Source organism: Marmota flaviventris, chromosome 11 (assembly GCF_047511675.1).
Source record: "Marmota flaviventris isolate mMarFla1 chromosome 11, mMarFla1.hap1, whole genome shotgun sequence".
Lineage (NCBI taxonomy): Eukaryota > Metazoa > Chordata > Mammalia > Rodentia > Sciuridae > Marmota > Marmota flaviventris.
In genome coordinates this window covers 54,225,971-54,242,529 of record NC_092508.1, presented here as the reverse complement: position 1 = coordinate 54,242,529, position 16,559 = coordinate 54,225,971, and the positions used below count along the sequence as shown (strand labels likewise).

The 16,559-nt window shown below is 33.6% G+C and overlaps 1 protein-coding gene across 5 annotated transcripts in view; it reads right to left on the bottom strand.

The window, feature by feature from the left end:
* The window catches only part of Ttn (titin), a 263,732-nt gene that overhangs the window by 152,831 nt on the left and 94,342 nt on the right, over positions 1 to 16,559 (bottom strand). For 2 of the 5 annotated variants that reach the window (XM_071619370.1, XM_071619371.1), the window contains 22 exons: positions 15,802 to 16,089; positions 14,949 to 15,041; positions 14,542 to 14,827; positions 13,550 to 13,733; positions 13,247 to 13,336; positions 12,893 to 13,160; positions 12,114 to 12,374; positions 10,338 to 10,547; positions 10,058 to 10,135; positions 9,932 to 9,958; positions 9,527 to 9,586; positions 9,132 to 9,215; positions 7,335 to 7,409; positions 6,625 to 6,672; positions 4,766 to 5,170; positions 4,286 to 4,348; positions 3,821 to 3,898; positions 3,581 to 3,658; positions 2,915 to 3,001; positions 2,588 to 2,668; positions 1,543 to 1,626; positions 1,079 to 1,165 (listed from right to left, as the gene is read on the bottom strand). The exons of the other annotated variants lie outside the window; for them this stretch is intronic. In XM_071619370.1, coding sequence (XP_071475471.1) covers positions 1,079 to 1,165; positions 1,543 to 1,626; positions 2,588 to 2,668; positions 2,915 to 3,001; positions 3,581 to 3,658; positions 3,821 to 3,898; positions 4,286 to 4,348; positions 4,766 to 5,170; positions 6,625 to 6,672; positions 7,335 to 7,409; positions 9,132 to 9,215; positions 9,527 to 9,586; positions 9,932 to 9,958; positions 10,058 to 10,135; positions 10,338 to 10,547; positions 12,114 to 12,374; positions 12,893 to 13,160; positions 13,247 to 13,336; positions 13,550 to 13,733; positions 14,542 to 14,827; positions 14,949 to 15,041; positions 15,802 to 16,089 — 3,015 coding nt within the window. The remainder of the gene's footprint in view (positions 1 to 1,078; positions 1,166 to 1,542; positions 1,627 to 2,587; positions 2,669 to 2,914; positions 3,002 to 3,580; positions 3,659 to 3,820; positions 3,899 to 4,285; positions 4,349 to 4,765; positions 5,171 to 6,624; positions 6,673 to 7,334; positions 7,410 to 9,131; positions 9,216 to 9,526; positions 9,587 to 9,931; positions 9,959 to 10,057; positions 10,136 to 10,337; positions 10,548 to 12,113; positions 12,375 to 12,892; positions 13,161 to 13,246; positions 13,337 to 13,549; positions 13,734 to 14,541; positions 14,828 to 14,948; positions 15,042 to 15,801; positions 16,090 to 16,559) is intronic. 5 annotated transcript variants of the gene reach the window in all.

Here is a 16,559-nt window from a genome sequence, read left to right as displayed (position 1 = left end):
CAGGCAAAAAAGGGATACTATTCAAAATGCAAGACTTCAATAGGCATGGTTCTCCTAAATTGGATGATGTTGAATTCCAGATCTCTCAATAACTGACCAGGTGTGTATAGTTGTACCTTCAATGCCCCAACAGTGCCTTTATTCCTATCCTATTCCTACCTTAGGAATGACAGTAGATGAATCTGACATAATTTTCCTATGTACATATATGAAAATACTCAAGTGAATTCCACCATCATGTACATCCATAAGATCCATAAGATTGGGGTCCTAATTAGGGTAAGATATAATCTTTGTATGTGTAATTTTATCAAAAAGGATTCTACTGTCATGTATAACTAAAAAGAACCAATTAAAAATTGTGTCTCTTATCACCCTTCCCAAGCCCCCAAACACCCAAACCAATAAGAAAATAAGTAATTGTTAATATACCATAGCAGCACATTTTTTAATAAAAACATCCCTGTATAAAAATACACAAACTAGCTACTTAGATAACTGCCACATTTCTGAAAATAATGAAATTCAGTTAATATCTCAAGAAACATGGTGAAAATAAATGTCAAAAAATTTCCATGTTTGCCACTACTGAAGATTTGTTATTATTGACACTTAAGAAGGGTGGCCATCACAAGCAGCATTGTGTTAGTCTTTATCTACTTGACATTTACTTGTGCCAAACACCCTCCATCTCCTCCTATTCATTCAAATGGTTTTCTTGAGGAAAAATCATGTACACAGGAGACGAAAGGGCTTTTTTTCCCCCTAGAAACAGGTCTATAAAAGACAAGTTTCACAAATATTTCTTCTTTCTCCAAGAGATGGAAGATATTAAAAATTTAAGATAGCTGTTTGATATAGTTACTTCTTCTAACAACATTTTTTGGTGGTGCCTTAGGAATATTCAATATTATAAATAATGTACATCAAGGAGGTACAGCCCCAAAGCTGTCAAACATTAAAAACAAGCATCACGCAAGAGACAAAATTGGAAGACAGCACAGTGCAGTTGAAGGTGGTACAAAGCAAGGAGCTGGTGTCTGGGGCACAGGGTATCCCCATTATCAGTTCTGTGTACCTTTTGGGGGAGCAGCAGGTTCCTTTTTCTTGGGTACAGGAACTGGCTTTTTCTCCTCAGGCACAGGTTTCTTGGGAACCTCAGGAACTTTAAAGATATCATTGTTGAAACAATGTTGAAAAGTCTAGTCTCCTTCTGAGACATTTAAGATTACATTAAAGCATAAATCCTCAGTAATAGTGTAAGAATTTAATGGTAATTTAACATGCTCTACTTCTGATAGAAAGAAATGCTGATCACATTAATACTATGTAAACATTACAAATAGTATACAAAGAAAAGACCCGGTTAGTAGGACCTGGTGTCTAAAATGGTTTTTGATACTCATATAACACAACAAATTAATGAAACTGACACACAGAATTAAAACATTACAGATGCTACTTCATTAATACACAGGTTTCATAGAAAAATATACAAGAAGACAGAAGTTATAAATTAATTTTTCAAAAATATTATTCTACCTTTGGGTGCTGGGGGCTCCACCTTTTTAGGAATGGGAACAGGGACCACTTCTTCTGTAATAGCTTTCTTAGGTGGCTCAGGAACTTTAAAAGAAATGTGCCATATTTGAGAAATTAAGCATTTTGACAAGGCATACATTCTTGCAATGCTTAAAGAGTAAGTACGCCCTTTTACGTCAGCTGAACGCAAGAAAGTGATACATCAGAAACCAGGATCAATGGAGATGGCTAAGCGACCAGATAACATGATGGTTGTCACCTGTAACTGTTGGAGCCTACAGTTTGGAGCAACCCTGCCTCTGAGGTGCCAGGTTCTGCTCCTCAGAGACAGCTTTTGAGCAACATCAATAACTTTGAGGATAGTTTTTTGTTGTTGTTGTTGTTTTTGGGTAGCAACTTTATAAGGCAGTTGCATGAGAACAGTTGCATTAGATTATCTAAGCATTTTTTATTTTTTATATCATAAATACTTAAAAGTTTGGCTGGAGAGAGTGGGTGGAGCATTGGCTTACAACAGTTACTCTATCTTCTAATTTTTGGTGGTATAAATTCTGACATGCTGGCTAATGTGACTTCATTGTCTAGGTGCAGCAGGACACCATTATATAGTATTTCTACCACAAAGAAAATAAGTGCAAACGACCTCAGAAACACTGATAATCATAAAATGCAGTGAAATAGGAAGTAGTAAGTTTAAGTATCTATTAATATGCTTTGAATTTATTTAATTGTACATTTATAGAATTTAATTTTTAATAATGGTGATAGAAACCCACTGACTAAAAACTTCCTAAAAATTTAACCACAGGCTGAGTGTGAGCTGGCTCTGCCACATCTGAAGTGCCTGGTCATTAGATTGTGAGCTTCCTGAAGCAGGGAGCAGCCTCGTGTTTTTTGTTCCTCTCCTGTGGGGTTCCCATCCCCCATTATGTCCTGTGTACAGTTATTGAATATTATAATATTCATTATTATTATGGTTGTGTGTACACTATGGGGTTTATACCAACTTTGAAAAGATCTCAAACTTAACATGAAGTACTAATACCTTTAGGTGGTGGCTCAATCTTTTTGGAAACAGCAACATGAATTTTCTCTTCAGTGACAGTTTTCTTTTGCACCTCCGGAACTTTAAAAAAACCGTATGTTTCAATTACTGACATGCCATGTTGAGAGTGGCAATCGCAGTTTACAAAGAACATGGAAATAAATTACAAAGAACATGGAAATAAATTAAAACAGACAAATGAAAACAAAAAGGGTGACAGAGTTACAAGAGGACAGAAAGGCCTACAAGATCACAAATTAAATAAGAAGAATAAACATCCATTTAAGATTCTTCCATTTGAACCCCAAGTTCAAATTTGACTTATACCTGTGACTGACACCTCCTCCTCTGTGTGAGAAGCAAAGAACATCTTTTCTTCTGAAATGACCATCTTCTTTGTATGCACGGCAGGTACTTTAAAGAGAGTATTTCACATTAGTATTTTCTTTTTCTAGGACAAGACATCAGATGAAACATATAGATATTACATTATATTTAGGTCTTTGGACATGGATTGAACAGGTTAATATGAGCAGTTGAGAACAAATTTAGCTTCAACAAGGAACAAATCATGTTTTGATCTAGAGCAACATACAAACCATGCAGCCTTTCAAATATTATTAAGAATCAAATAGACACAACTTCTTCACATACAACACAGTATTTTTCTAAATCCATTAGGGTCTATTCATATAAATGAGAGGATGGGGAATATTATATGCAATGGAATATATTGCATATTAAAGTTAGAAAACTACTCATTAAACACAAACCTTCCTTAAATTAAAATGTAATTTTTAAGCAAAACTAAAAGCAGAAATAGAGGATGATATTATTTAAATTATGCACATGTACAATTATATAAAAATGTGTTATATAAAAAATGTGCTATTTTGGAAGTGACTTGTGAGTTATCTAGCAATATATGTACACATATCCATATGCAAAACTAAAAATGCTTAAAACTGGTAGCTGAAAGACAAAGATGTGTACCTTTCACTTCAATAATTTCTTCCTGTACTGGAGTCCGGGAAGGTTTTTGTGGAACAATCTTCTTTGAAACTTCGGGTACTTTAAAAATATGTACAAATATATTTGTATTGTGAAGAATATTGCTTTGGCAAAAATTTAAAAGTACCTTAGTTTAGATGATTATATAAAGAACTAACATGAGTACATCAGTAAACAGATTCCTGGTGTACATGATGCTAGGAATGTTTTAAATGATAATACCTTTGGTGACTTGAACTTTTGCTTCCTCCACTCTTCGAGAAGTCTTTTCAACTTTTTCAACTACTGGCTTCTTTACAACTGCAAGCATTTTAAAGAAATTGCAGTAGTTTTAGAATTTCTACTAAAACTCTCTCTCTACACACACACACACACATATGTATATATGCATATATATGCATTATTTTTTAAAGAGAGAGGCAGGTTTGGTGCTCTGAACCTTAAGCACAAGTTTCTGTGCTTAAATTATGTTGGTTGTATTTATTTTAAATTTATCATAACATTCTTTTTATCGTCTGTTTCATTGAATGAATTAGATATAAATTATTAAAAAAATCACTAACACAATAAAGCTTAGAGAAGAAGTTGTGCCTATTGGATTGAACTGGTGATTCATACATCTTTGCCAAACAAGCCATGATAATGATGTTGATGCTCTGATCTATTTAAATAATTCCAGCTACCTACCTTTAGGAGGCGGTGCTTCTTTCTTTTCAGGCACTTTTGCTGGAATTTTTCTCTCATGTGATTCTTTAATAAAAACACAGGATAAGTAGGGAGGCTTAAGTCATTAAGTTATAATAGTATTAATTACAAATGAGATAAAAGGCATACATCATTGTGAAGATAATCAGGTTAGGTAGCATATTGCTGACATGACTCAGTGCTGGTTTCAAAGCAAAATCAAGAAGAGATACAGCAACAAAGTGCAAGTTGGAAGTCCTACACTGGAAAACAGCACTTGGAGCTTGAAAACAGGACTAATTGATTCAGCCTATAATGTCATGATCGTAATTCAAAGGATATTCCTGTTTTAAAGATGAAGTTTTCAAAGATTTCTGATCTTAAGAAACCTAAGTGCTCATTTCATCATTGCACATTCACGTAGCACTGAAAATACAATGAGCTGAGCAAAAAAGAGGAAAAGAGTGCCCAATTTACACATACCTTCATAAACCTCCTTTTGAACTTGAATGACTTCTCGCTCTTGGTAAGTCTCTTCCCAATCTTCCTCCCCTTCATCATAACCTTCTTCCCTTTCATAGTATTCTTGCCCTTCTTCAAAGTCTTCTTCCCATTCCTCGTGAACTTGCCTCTTAGCTTCTACCTGGATCTCTTCGTAGTCTTCATCTGGTTCTTCGTAATAGGGTTCTTCAAAGGGCTCCGTGTACGGCTCCACTTCCAATTCATCATAGGGCTCTTCCACAGACTCTATGAAAAGTCTCTTCTCCTCGTAGACTGCCTGCTTTTTCTCATACACAGCTTGTTTTTCTTGCTGAACCTCTTTCTTCCTGGAGATGGTCATTATTTTTACTTCTTCAGCCTTAGAGGATACATCAATAATTTCTGGAGCTAAAATAAAAATAAATAAATAAAGATAATAGTAGCATATTAATTATATCCATCCAACTGCTTTATTAAATGAAAATCTACATAGTCAAACATTATCAAGTACCCCACATGTTAGCATTTATATTGATAACATATTTTTCTCTGCATTGGTAATCTATTTTTATGAACTATGATACACAACAGAAAGTATCAAGATATACTCTACTCTTGAGGGGGTTTTCCAGTATCAAAAATATGGACTCAATAAATAATATCATATGCATACCTCTTCCATTGTTTTATGGGAACTCCAGTTTTCAGAACCCCCTAGTTACTTCCCATGGAACATTTTAATATTTGATAATTTAATGGAATTTATATTTAATGTTTCTGCAATTAATCTTTATTTAAAGTTTCAATTATTCTTGCAAATGCGTTTCTTTTTGAACCTACATTATTTTACCATCAATTATGACCCATTAGTTTAATAAAGACAATATTTAGAATTATGCAAACAAGCCAAATAGTTGTTTTTGTATAACAGATTTTAAAAGAACTTTAAGACTAGCATAATTTATGTAATCCTTAACGTTTGTATTAACTGCAACTAAAAGCCCTTCCCTTCTGTCTCTCATTGCTTTTCTCCCTTTGGCCATTGCATAGAGGAGCTGAAAGTGTAACTGGGTTTCTTTTACTGGGATAGGGAGCAGTATGGAATAGCCATTATTTCATTTTAAGATTATTTTTATTTGTATTGGTGCATTATAAATATACATAATAGTGGGATTCATTATGCCATATTCATATATGCACATAATTTGATCAATTTTATTCTCCACAATGTTCCCTTTTCTTTTCTACCTCCCTTCCCCTGATCCCCTTGTTCTACTGGTCTCCCTTCTATTGTTATTATTTTAAAATCACTACTTCATAATTATATATATAAAGTGGGATTCACTTTGGTATATCCATACATAGACATAGCATGATTTGGTAGATTTCATTCCCAGAACTTCCCCATGCACTTCCCTCCTCTCTCCCTCTTGACCCTCCCTCCTGTATTCTACTGGTATTCCTTTTATTTTTGTGAGATATCTTTTTTAACCTCCCTACCCCTCCCCCCTGCTAGCTTCCAGCATTTGGCCCTTGATTGTCTGAATCTGACTTATTTCACTTGGCACAATGTCCTCCAGGTCTATCTATTTATAAGCAAATGACATAATTTCATTCTTCTTTATGACTGAGTAAAAGTTCACCACATACACACATATAAACCACATTATCTGTTTTTCTGTTACCAGACCGCTGGATTGGTCTATAAATTGGCTGAAATTGTCATTATTTCTAACGTTAATTTTAATGACAGATGAAATTCTACAAGTTTACAATATGCTAGAAACATAGTATTTAAAAATAAGAATAAAGAGAAATGCAAATCTTAGGAATAAATGGAATAACAATTTCATTTTATTTACCTTTTGCTGGAATTAAGGTAGTAGGAGGCGGAGGCTTCTTGGGAACCTCTGGGACTTCAAAAACATAAAATTCATGTTTATTTTTAGATTATGTATTGTTTAACATTCCCTAATTTTGTGCATTATTATTAATCATTTGTATGATGTATGACTACTAATACACCACACCTACCAGGAATCATCACATACCTTTATAGTTTCCAGGTCTAGCTCATTAGATATGCTATACCACGCCAGATTAACAAAAAAGCACCACAGAGACTGAAGTCTGGCTCTAATTTAGACTTAAATCTAAAATAATTTAAATGTATACCAAATACAAAAGGGGTGTTTGATATGTCCAGTGCTTCATATGTTCATGAAACATATGAAGGCTTTTTGAACTTCTTATTCCACAACATTCACAAGTGATCACTCAGAAAAATCTGTGCTCCTGCATTCTCCTTCTTTGAGGAGGTGCTGTACTTTAATCTTAGTCAAAATGGTTAAAACTGTTCAAATTAAGTTATGTAAATGTCCTCTTCAGTACCTATTAGGATGTATTAAAGTGATTTGATTGCTTTTCCTTCAAAAAAGTATTTCAGTTTAAAAAATCCTGTCTTATGACTAATACAGTCTTATTCTTTCTCCACCTCCCCTTATTTAGGATTTAAATTTTTGAGGCAAGAGAAAAACATTATGACTACTTTTTGATTAATTAATTACAATACCTTTAGGTGGCGGTGCTTCTTCCTTGGGCTTTGCAACAACTTTTTTGGTATCTTTCTTCACAGCCTTTTTGGTCACTAAAAAATAAAAATAAATAAATTCAGATAGATGTCAGATATAAAGTATATAAAGTAGAATGGTCTCAGGGAATTAAGAAGTTTATCAAAATGTCTCAGTTTTTCATATGTTGACAATACCCAGAGAGTCTGAACATTAGTGTAAAATGCTTGTTTCAGAAAAATCTTGGATTTGTAAGCAAAAAAAAAAAATGTTTTGGAGGGAGACAGAATATGTACTGTGATCTTGTATCTTCACTGGTTTTGTTCCTGATTGAAGTTTTCAAAACATGGGTAATGGATTTAAGTGATATTATAAATGGAAAAGGTACATATGTTCATCTTTGTTTCATGTAGGTATAAACACCCAATCTTTCATAAGGAAGAAAGTAAGTGGATTGTTGAAATTGAAGTCCTCTGCATGATACATGTCTGTGACTTCTTCTTTGTGTTGCACAGTTATACCTTGATCATGGTTCCTAAGAGCACTGGATCATGGCCTCCAGTGTTCATGAATCGATAACTCTCCTTTAATTTTTAAAATATGAATTAACCTCTCAGGTTTCATGGTGGGTACTCAAACTTAGCCATGTTGACACTATCATTCAAGGACCAGATCATTCATTAAAATAATGTTTATTTTTGACATCAGAAATATAATTGAAATATGATTTATGATTTTTTGATTCTTGTTTCTCCTTAGTACTACTAGTAAATGAAATATATTTAACTATGTTTATATAAATTGTAAATAAAAGTTTCTCTTAAGAGATTATATTAGCATAAGACAGTATTTTTTAAACTGAATTTCCTTTGAGTGGCTAAAAATAGCTCAAGCATTAGATATCATTTATCATGAGTTTTATGAGACTAACATGTCAAACTCTTGAAAGTAGTATAGTATTAATGGCACAGTCATGGAAAAATAGGACTTTGACATGTAAAATTTTGTTTCTAATCATTCTGAGAAAAATCTGGCAGAAATTCTGAACTGTAACTCTAGAAAATCCCAGGATATGTGTTGTCTTAGTTTGGTAGCCTTGGCATACAAAGAGTACGATTTCTTAAGTATTTAATACATAAAATGGATGAAATGGGTGATTTCACGGTATACCTAAGAGCTCATGCCTTAGGTACCAAAAAAAACAAAACAAAACAAAAAGTCAAGTCAAATATGTAAAGACCTTCTAAATCATTGTGTATGTGTGTGTATGTGTGTGTTTGTGTGTGTTTCTGGGCATTGAACCTAGGGCCTTGCACACATCAGGTGAATGTTCTACCACTAAGCTGCTCCCCAGCACTTAAATCAGATATTTGTAAAACAGTGGACTTTAAAGAGAAGTTAGCATTAAAACTGAGAAAAAAAAACCAAACCATAATTTGCAATTTGACTAAGTAGCACTTTTTTCCCTATAAGCTGCATAAGAAAATGGTTTCCTTTTTGTTGTTTGTTACACATAATTGGAAAATATGAAACAAATTAATTTTCTATTAATGTTTAAGTAATTCCATTAAGACAAAATATTTTAATGGTAAGTATAATGTTTGGTTTGTCTAATGATTTTCAGAGTTTTAAACAAATATCTTGTACATTTAGTCAGTTACTACTTGAAATAATTAAATTTCGAAGGCAATTTCATATCTTGACCACTAGAGGGAGAACATGTTATAGTAAGCAACATTTTCAGTGCCGGTTATAGTGAAATTCTGTATTTTGACATTGAAATGGTTGACATATAATACCTTCAATACGTTTTGCTGGTGGTTTCTTTTCTTCAGGTGTTGGTAGTAAAAGAGGAATAGGAGGAGCAACTACAGGAGGGATTTCTGAAGAATATAAATGTCATCATCAGTAATTTATTTTCATTTCCTGTTTCATGTGATATATAATAAAAAGTCTCATGCATTTCTTTCAGTACCTCAAAGTTATTATAGTTCCAATTTATCAATCAGCACAAATAGAACTAGCATATATTTATAACTACACTTGCTTTGATGTTTTTGTAATTGCACTGTGAATACTACGACAGGAAGTGTGCATTGTGATTCTGCTGCAGTTTGGGCATTGGTCATTTCCTAGTAGTAGAACGTTGCTGCTCCAAACAAGCCTAGATGTGGAGGTGCTTTCTGGGTCTTACCTTCTGGTGGTACTGCTCTGATAGGCATAGTTGGGATTGGAACTCTGGAGTCGGGAATATCTGTAAAGGGACATGTAATGATAAGCACAGAGGAACTGAGAACATTGGTATTTATTAGTTAACTAAGATGTGTTTGATTATTAGGCATTTCCAACAGTGCAATCGAACGTTAGTGTTCTTTTTGTAAATGATCCTGGATATTAGTTGAATGAGACCTTGTTATCTCTAATTTCCCAAATTCACAAAGTTTAACATTTTATTACTTTATTGACAATTATTTTCTGAATAATATTTTACTGAAAAGAGAGACGATATTTTCTGCATTTTTGTTTGGCTTCTGTTTTTTGCAAAATCACCCTAAATTTATTGTAAGCAAGGATTGATTTTAAAAAAATAAAAACTTACCAGGAGGCTTCAGCTCAAGTTTGATTTCTGCAAAAGAAAAAAAAAATGGAATTTTGTATTTAGAATTTTCTGGGTGGGGTATTTGTTTTAGAGATTGCAACGGGGTTATTAATTTTATGCTTTCACCTTTAGTTGTTAAGTAGAGCTCTGCTGTGCTTCTTGCTTCGCCTCTTGGCTCTAGTCGAGCAATTACTGAATAGACACCTAGAGAGAAGAATCATGAAACTTGAGTTTTCTGGTACCTTCCAAATGACTCCTCTTTAGTTAAATATCTAGCTATCTTTACTTATACTTGTATTCTAAAAAAAGTATTCTACATAAAATTATAGAGTGCAAGTGTATACAGGAGTGGAAATATATAAAACAGATGAGGTTTGAATTACATATTCATTTTCAACGAAATTACCTTCGTCATCCGGGGTCACATTGTGGATGGTCATGTAATGGCAGCGACCATCATTCCTAAAGTTGTATTTCTGGCTCTCAGTCAGTTCTGTTGGTCCTTTGTACCATGTTACGATGGCATCATCAAAGGACACCTCACACTCGAAGGTGGCAGACTGATGCTCACTCACCACGATGTTTTGTATGCGCTTTGTAAACTGAATTGGCTCAGCTGTTTAAATACAAAGGGAATTCAAAGTTAGAGTATGTAGAGTGGAGTAACTTTTATACTGTGCTTTTTATTCAATATTTAAAATCTCCATCTTTTTATCCAATTGTGAAATAGTAGAAGAACGCCAAAAATGTAAAACAAGAACAAAATGCTCTTCTGTGTCAATAAAAATCATCCCAATTCCTCAGTGCATTCCTATAGGATCAATGTAGGAGACTATAAGGAAATCCCTGAGAGTCCTTAAAATATTTATATGGAGGAAATGCTATAGGGAGATTATAAATCAAAAGTTCATTTCAAAAATATTAGGGAGATGGGAGACGTAAATAGAAGATAAATTTGATTTTATTCTATAATTTATTCCTCTGTGGAATTCTTTCTTACCTTACTGAAATAATTTTCGCTATTCACAATCTCACATGTATAACTTTCCCTGTGAGATAATTTCAACTCAATAAGAAATCTGTACTTCTAAATTTAAAAGAATTCTTTTTAGAGTTTGGAAATGTGCTTTCTAAATATATATGGGCAGATACAAAGGAATCAACCCACTGAGGATAGAAATAGTGTTTTTTAGAAGAACATCCTGGAGTGGAGGGTCCTTCTCATAAATTTTATCTGGAAATCTGGAATCACATGTGTAATATTATCATGAGCATCTTATTATACATAGTACTCTGGTGAGCTATTTTCATTGAAAAGTTATATTTAAAATATTCAATCATTTAAAAAATGACATTAGCACGTTCAATTGGACCCTTTAATTTGAAAAACATTTAAAAACTTTTAAATTTTAAAATACAACCAGGCATTGATATTCATTGTCAAGTAAGTCAGAAGAATAGAAATGTTTATGTAAATAAGATGTCATATAATTATTTTCAACAAAGAAGATCACCAACAGATGGACATAGATACTATTATTATAACACATTTTTTTTCTCAGTGGAGTTTGAGAGTGTTTTTGTAAAATGCTTACAATTTAATAACTAGGAAATAAATATTATTGATCTTAAATTTTGAAATTTCATTTAACTTCAGAGATTCAGAAAATTGGAATATGATCCTCAAATCAAGCAAGCATTGTTGAAAAATAACTACTTAATGGCATCATATATGTTTCTGATTTGATCTATAAAAATTTATATGGATAAAATAACATTATGTCCTATCAACAAAATATCAATTCCTAGACAGGAGTCTTTAGATTCCTAGCCATGACACTTATCTTCTCCAAGATTTCTTTCTAGGAATCAGAATCACTGATATGAGAATTATGAAATTTAGACTTTAAACAGAAATAACCTTTGAATGTCATGTTTCAGTCTAGATTAAAATTTGCTTCTCGTCTAAAAGAAACATGAGAAAGAACTGGCACTTGTTGACATCTTTCCCTTTTAATTTGTATGAATTTTGAAATGGAAGTCAACACTCGGAGTATGTATGGTAGGAATGAGAATACACAAGCCCTTTGAGGTATGTCCGATGGCAGGGTAGCAGGAGTCCTGCACATTGGCTACTGCCCTAGACCATATACAGTAACTCCTTCCACAGTCTTCCACTCACCTTCAATTCTGAGCTCTGCTGAAGTTTCAAGGTCTCCATGTTTGCAGGCGTATTGACCCTGGTCTTCCGCTCGGACATCTGCAATGGTCAGTTTATGGACTTTGTGTTCCACTTCTGTTTTAACTCTACCTTGAGGTTTAAGGATTCTGCCATTTTTGAACCATTCGGATTTTACATTTGGCACAGAAAATTGGCATGTCATGGTGCAAGTCTGGCCTTCTTTCAAAGTAACATCCTGAAGGTGCCGTTCCCAAGCAGGCTCTGTTTTCGATACAATATTCATTATGTTCAATATCACATGCAGATGTGATCAACACTAATTTAATCTCAGAAATCTTTATAGCTCTTTATTTTAACAATGCAGATTAACATTTTATTTCATTTTTTTAGGGAATTAGAAAATTTTACTATTTTTTTAAATAAAAGGTAAAAAGTTGCAATGAAAATTTCCCTATTCCTAAAGTGAGAAGAAGCCAGATGAACTATAAATTATAATTAGCTAGAGATCTGGAACTTAAGAAGCCTTTGTTTTCTATCCTTCACTGGCCTACACTATTCTTTCTTTTCAGATATACATGACAGTATAATGTATTTTGATATATTATACATATAAGGAGTACAGCTTATTGTGGTTGAACATGATGTGAGTTTCACTGGTCATTTGTTTATATATGAACATAGGAAAGTTATGTCTGATTCATTCTACTGTCTTTCCTATTCACATCACCCCTCACTTCCCTTCATTCCCCTTTGTATTTAGAGATCTTTTTCTAACTCACCTATTACAGTTAGTTTGGCACTTGCAATATGTGGACCACAAACCAGTCTGTAATTGCCCTGATCTTTAAGTTGACAGTTCTTGACTCTTAGGATGTGTCGGTCACCATCAATGGTTATTTCAAATTTATCACTGGGTTCCAGTTTTTCAGTCCCTTTGTACCAGGACAGCTTGATTTCTGGATAATTTATCTTAATGTCAATTTCAAAGACAGCATCATTATCTTTCAAAACGGTCTGATTTTCAATATCCTTGATCAGAGTGACAGGCTAGGAGAATAAAGAATTAAATGGGTTAGTCACTTACCATTCGCAACACTCTTTTGTAACTATATTATCAGCACAGTTCATTTTACCTCTGTCTGGGTCAGCCTTTGTTGAATAAATGACACAAGTTCCTCAAACTCTTTTTCTTCTTTCTCTGACTTCTCTATTTCCTCGATTTCCTGAAGAGGCAAAAAAATAAATAAATAAAAGTATTACTTTTGAAACAAAATTTAAATTACAGGATGCCTGTTCAACTTCCATTCTTGATGCTCTTTGGGCTATATTAAATAATTTGCTATAACTGTAGGGTTCTGATAATTTAAAGGGGATATGTTTGTTAGCTGTTCCTAATGTATATTTTTCAGGAGGATGCTACCTACAAAGGGTCATACCAATCTATGTGTCTCTTCTTCCTGACTTTGTTTTAGCAGTTCAAATGCTTGAAGGAGACCTCGGAAGTCAGTGATTCCATACATGCGGGCATATTTTTCATATTCTTTAGGATCAACATTTTTGAGAAGTTCCATGATATCAATTTCTTCTTCCTCCCCAGATACTTTCTTTAAGGTGGGAGTCCTAAATAAGAAATAGGAAACAAATACAAATCACTTGTCTTCTATTAAGTTTTAATTGTCCACCATAATTCAAAGATTATGAATGTCTTCACTTTTCCCCTCAAAAAAGGAAAAATTGTATATTCTCCCTTCAAGAATGATTACTTTTTAGCATGTGACTGAAATACTAATAATAATAAAGAGGGTTTAGAAATGGAGTGGCTTAAGATGGGACTGTTGTTACAAAACATAAAAATTTGAACAAAGATTTTTTTAAGAAACAAAAGAATAACAGGGTATTTCTATAAACTTTTTAACCAGAGCCTATTTAAAGAATTAAAATATACAGAAAAATAATAAGAGCAATGGAAAAAATTAATAAAGGGTTAATATAACACATTATGGAAAAGATGTGTGGAAATTGGGTGCTGATTAATTCAATAATTATGTTCAAACATAAATTGTATTGAAATTCTTGGTAAATCCAAAAAATGTTTTAAATTATTGATCTAGAAAAATCATTTGTAACATAAGAAATCATGAATAGAAACAAAAATTTCATACTTAGACACATAATACACTTGGACTTCTCTGTAGAACATTTCCTTTTGTTTAAAAGCTTTAAAGTGTATCTCATTCTTAAGAACTTTCTCATAATTCAGGAATAGATTCTAATAAACCACTAGCTTCCACTCAAATGCTGTGTATTTGCTTCTCTGTTTCTATTCAACTGCCTTAAGAATCTCAACCTTGAAGTGGATGGTCCATGCTTCTTGAGATATTCCTTTGTGTATAAATATTTTCTGTGCTCTGTCCTTTATTGGACTTACTTTTTCAGGATTGCTCTAAGATCACCTTCAATCTTCTCCTGTTTCTTCCTTTCATCCACCTGTAGGTTAACATTACTTTCAATTTCACCATGTTTGTTAAATGCAACGCATCGATAGAGTCCAGAATCCGTTTTTGTGGTGTCTCTAATCTCCAGTTTTGCCTCATCGCCTTTTTGGTGGATAAAAATGCGACCTCCTTGGTTCAGTTGTCTCCATTTCCCTTTTGTCCATTTAACATTTGGGATTGGATCACCTCCAACTTTTGCAATGAATGTTGCAGTGGTTTCTAAGGAATAATGAAAAAAAATTTATAAAAGCATTTGATTATCCCAAATTGGTTCTTCTGAAATGAAATGGGTAGCGAGGGTACAAGATTGGGGAAGATGTACTTTTCATGAAGCACTTACTTTCAACAACTCTGATACTCTGAGGTTCTGATACAAAAAAGAGTTTTCCATCTACTGCTGCCTTCTTAGCTGCTGGGGCTGCAGCTGGTTTTTCTGGAAAAAAAATGCATGTTTATATATTTTGTTATTACATCTCCCTTAAAACTATAATAAATATTCTCCTACATAAAATAAGCATTAGAAGTTTGGCCATGTCACAAATATCATGTACTGCAAGACTTCCTTACTGTAAGACATATATGAGAATGGGTTATAGAAGATGAAGCTATTTTTTTAATATTTATTTTTTAGTTGTAATTGGACATAATACCTTTATTTAATTTATTTATTTTTAGGTGGTGCTGAGGATTGAACCCAGGACCTCACACATACAAGGCAGAGTGCTCTACCCCTGAGCCACAATCCCAGCCCAAGACAAAGTTATTTTACAGACATTTATTCCAGTGATAGCTACTGAAGGTTGGACTACAACCATATTAGTAAATCAAATCTTGTATTTCTAGGCATGGCTTATATTATAGATTTCCTATATGGCTATGACATCAAACTACTTCGTTTCTCATCAGCATATCATCATTTTTGGAACCTCCCTAATTATACTCTTTTGAATATGCTGAAAAGAGGTTCAAGAAGTAGGGTGTGTGTACTTAGGGTAATTTCAAAGAATTTGTGCTGCTATCGCTTCCATTACATTACCTAATGCTTCAGGTATAATTAGAAGGCTACCAATTGCAGATGATCAATAACTGCTATTTCTAAAAGTCTAATTCCATTCTGATTTACATTAAAATCATCAAATAAATGAGAGCAGTGGTTGGATTGATTTGCATATTGTTTTCAAGGTTGTCTGTACCTTTAATGGTTACTTTTGATTTGGAAGTGTCACTTCCAGCCATGTTGGAAGCTTTGCACACATAATCTCCCGAATCTGCTTTAACTACATTCTTGAGTTCCAGCACAGCTGTCCCACTAGCAAAACTGAAGCTGCATCTGTCTGAAGGCTTCATTTCCCTGCCAGCCTTCAACCACTGGATCCGAATTGGCTCAGATCCCCGGACATGACAGCTGAGTTGCACAAATTCTCCTTCGCTCGCTGTTACTGGAGTAAGGTGCTGATCAAACACAGGTGGCTTCTTAGGTTCTGGAATTGAAAACGTATTTTCATGATGAACATGAAGAACAGAAAGGCAAAAGAGTGCTAATGTCCATTAAAAAAAAAAAAAACAAACCAATCAAAGACCCTAACAGTTTTTCCTCCAACAGCTAACAGTGGTTACTGGAAAGGAATGAAAATATGTGCCTGGGTTACTCCTCTCTGAATGTAGTAGTTAAGTGAACTATTTAAAAAAAAAAGATAAAATTTTAAAAACAAGCAAAGAACTGATGCCATGCTGCCAGAAATCACCCAAGCATCTGTATTCTGATTAAGCACAGTGAACATGGAAAGGCAGTTACTGTCAACCTCTGAACCCCATAGCACTGTTTTGATTCTCTCAAACCTGCCTACAGCTGCATTTTTGCTGAACCCTCAAAACTCAGAGTTTACTTGGGAATTCTGCTCATCTACAGTAGCAATGATTGCTATTCTCTGGAAAAGAAAGCCAAAATTTG